The 3,542-nt window shown below is 41.1% G+C and overlaps 1 protein-coding gene across 1 annotated transcript in view; it reads right to left on the bottom strand.

Moving 5' to 3' along the window:
• LOC101856686 (tetratricopeptide repeat protein 16) overlaps nt 1-3,542 on the bottom strand; it is a gene marked incomplete in the record, with an annotated part of 24,208 nt that overhangs the window by 9,472 nt on the left and 11,194 nt on the right. The window contains 1 exon segment of the mRNA XM_005106914.3: nt 2,325-2,539. Coding sequence (XP_005106971.2) covers nt 2,325-2,539 — 215 coding nt within the window.

Genomic DNA, 3,542 nt, shown 5'->3' with positions numbered 1-3,542 from the left:
TAAACACTTTCTCACCCTGCACCAGGGTATAGGCCACGGACAAACACTTTCTCACCCTGCATCAGGGTATAGGCCACGGACAAACACTTTCTCACCCTGCACCAGGGTATAGGCCACGGACAAACGTCCTCCACTTTTCTCTATCCTGGGCTAGCCTCTTGATGTTATTCCATGTTTTCCCACTTTTCTCACTTTTGGTATCATCTTAAAGCTTGTTCATTTGTCTTGCTTTTGGTGAAAAAAACACCGGTCTATCTGGAACAGAAGTCCAGATATTTACGATTGAAGGAGGTGTGGGTTGCCTGGTGACAAATGTAGAATTAACGAGAAAATGGCTGCCAAAGTTTGGTTACTTCCAAAGGTTGAGAGTCCTTGGAAACTGTAAATTAACATTTAAACCAACATTTTTGTGTCTTTAACCAACATTTGTGTGTCTTTAACCAACATTTTTGATTCTTTAACCAACATTTTTCAGTAAAATCCACACACAGATGTGTTTTTAATGGATATGAAAGGTGCTGAGCCTCAAAAAAATTTGAAAAAAATTATCCAAATTACAGAAGAATGCTGGTTTCTTTGATTTCAATATTTTGACAAGCGCCTGATTTCACCACAATGTTTCACATATGATCTCTAGTGACTCTGTAAAAGACAACTAAGACCACTTTAAATCCAGTTCAATTTTAAAAGAAAATAAATTGTACATCTGATTAAACTTCTTCTTTATTTATCAAGAATTTAAGCTAACTACATCGACTTCTGAAACTTGATTTTTTCGTTCTGTACCCTTCCAATCTTCTTCTTCTTTGCATGTCACTGCTAGATCTCAGGGGTAATCCACTGACTGTTGGTTGTTAAACTTGCTAGATCTCAGGGGTAGTCCACTGTTGGTTGTTAAACTTGCTAGATCTCAGGGGTAGTCCACTGTTGGTTGTTAAACTTGCTAGATCTCAGGGGTAGTCAACTGTTGGTTGTTAAACTTGCTAGATCTCAGGGGTAGTCCACTGTTGGTTATTAAACTTGCTAGATCTCAGGGGTAGTCCACTGTTGGTTGTTAAACTTGCTAGATCTCAGGGGTAATTGACTGTTGGTTCTTCAACCTGCTAGATCTCAGGGGTATTCGACTGCTGGTTGTTCAACATGCAGTGCAACTGATTTTTATGTATGTGACCGTTTTCCCTACTTCGTAGGAGCCCTTTCCATCAGGCAGCTGCATTCTGATACAGAACTTATACTCTGTATGTATTTTTTAAAACTAACTAGAGTAGTTTCAGTTTTGGTAGGAATTAACTTCGCATTTTGCCCAAGTGGTGGCTGAAGTCTACCGTTATTGATTTTAGAACCACTAAAGGATTTTTCACATGTGTAACAGGCACAAAGGACCTCCAAGATGTTTCGCCCTCACCCGAGAAGGCTAGATGTTCCAATCTTACCAACCCTAAGATCATGAGGGTGTGGCGGAAAGACAGCAGTAAGAAGGAGCCAGGAGTAGCAGAAGAAAGAGTCAGGAGTAAAGGAGAGAGAAGCAGAGAGGGGGCCCTGGGGGGGGGGGGGGGGGAGGGGAGGTGGAAAATTTCAAAATCAGGTTAGTAATTAGAATTTTACCTTCCACAGATCATAAAATCCGACTTATGCATAGACATAGAAAAATAGGCCTAATTATTTGAAATTAACGCAACATCAATCCGGAGCACTGCAGGGAATCAAACTTACAACACCTAGCGAGATAATCTGACTGTTAGGACACACACCTAGCTTAGGACACACACCTAGCTTAGGACACACACCTAGCTTAGGACACACACCTAGCGAGATAATCTGACTGTTAGGACACACACCTAGCTTAGGACACACCTAGCTTAGGACACACACCTAGCTTAGGACACACACCTAGCTTAGGACACACACCTAGCTTAGGACACACACCTAGCTAGATAATCTGACTGTTAGGACACACACCTAGCTTAGGACACACACCTAGCTTAGGACACACACCTAGCTAGATTAATCTAACTGTTAGGACACACACCTAGCTTAGAACACACATCTAGCTAGATTAATCAAACTGCCAAGCCACTGCATTTTATCACAGTTTTTTTTAACCCATAAGTCCAATCATTCAAGACTGTGTGAAAGTCCAGATATCTATTAAAGCTCAATGTCTATACAAGTACTCCCTCTGGTGATACCCACTTTTAATAAAATTCCCCTAAGAACAAAAAGAGCCAAAATGACTCTGAACCTAAAATCAAAAGATTAAACAGAAAGCGACCTGACAAAATGGAAATCTGAACCTGACATCAAAACGTAAACCAGAAGCCCACCTGAGAACATGGAAATCAGCCACTGAGGGGTTTGTCTCAATGGCCGTGGATATTTTCTGTAAAGCCTCACGGTTTTTGCCGGCAATATTCAGCTGCATCGCCTGGAGTTTGTTGTTGTTTGCCCTGGACACAACAGCAGCCATCATGACCTTGCCCTCAGAGTGGTCAGGGTCAAGGATGAGGGCGTCTTTCACGTCGTAATAACAAAGTGTTGCCTGGGCGGAGAGGAAAACGGGAAAGGTGGCATTAGAAAATGACAGATAACATTTGCTAACTTAATGGCATGAGGAAGTGGCAGATAACATTTGCTAACTTAATGGCATGAGGAAGTGGCAGATAACATTTGCTAACTTAATGGCATGAGGAAGTGGCAGATAACATTTGCTATCTTAATGGCATGAGGAAGTGACAGATAACATTTGCTATCTTAATGGCATGAGGAAGTGGCAGATAACATTTGCTATCTTAATGGCATGAGGAAGTGACAGATAACATTTGCTATCTTAATGGCATGAGGAAGTGACAGATAACATTTGCTGTCTTAATGGCATGAGAAAGTGGGGAGTGGGTTGTGGTCGATTGTACAGGTGATTGTCTTGGACAGGTGATTGTCTTGGACAGGTGATTGTCTTGGACAGGTGATTGTCTTCGACAGGTGATTGTCTTGTACAGGTGATTATCTTGTACAGGTGATTGTCTAGGACAGGTGATTGTCTTGGACAGGTGATTGTCTTGTACAGGGGATTGTCTAGGACAGGGGATTGTCTTGTACAGGTGATTGTCTTGTACAGGGGATTGTCTTGTACAGGGGATTGTCTAGGACAGGTGATTGTCTTGTACAGGTGATTGTCTAGGACAGGTGATTGTCTTGTACAGGTGATTGTCTTGTACAGGTGATTGTCTTGGACAGGAGCCATGAAGAACGGGATTGTCTGAACTTCTCAAACATTACTCTTCCCCCAGAAAAAAGAGATAGAGGGAAAAAATTATCATAGACCATCCCTTTGGGGCTTTTTTTCTGCTCTGTGTGTTCGAAAGGGTAAGAAGAGAGTAATAATAATGAAAATGATATAATATGATATTTGTACAGCGCATATTCCAACTCTACAGAAAGCTCTATGAGCTTTACAATCTATTTCAGATAAGATAAGATAAGATAAGATAAGATAAGATAAGATAAGATAAGATAAGATAAGATAAGATAAGATAAGATAAGAT

The sequence above is a fragment of the Aplysia californica genome, unplaced genomic scaffold (genome assembly GCF_000002075.1).
Source record: "Aplysia californica isolate F4 #8 unplaced genomic scaffold, AplCal3.0 scaffold00562, whole genome shotgun sequence".
Lineage (NCBI taxonomy): Eukaryota > Metazoa > Mollusca > Gastropoda > Aplysiida > Aplysiidae > Aplysia > Aplysia californica.
This window is presented reverse-complemented; position numbering and strand designations above follow the sequence as displayed.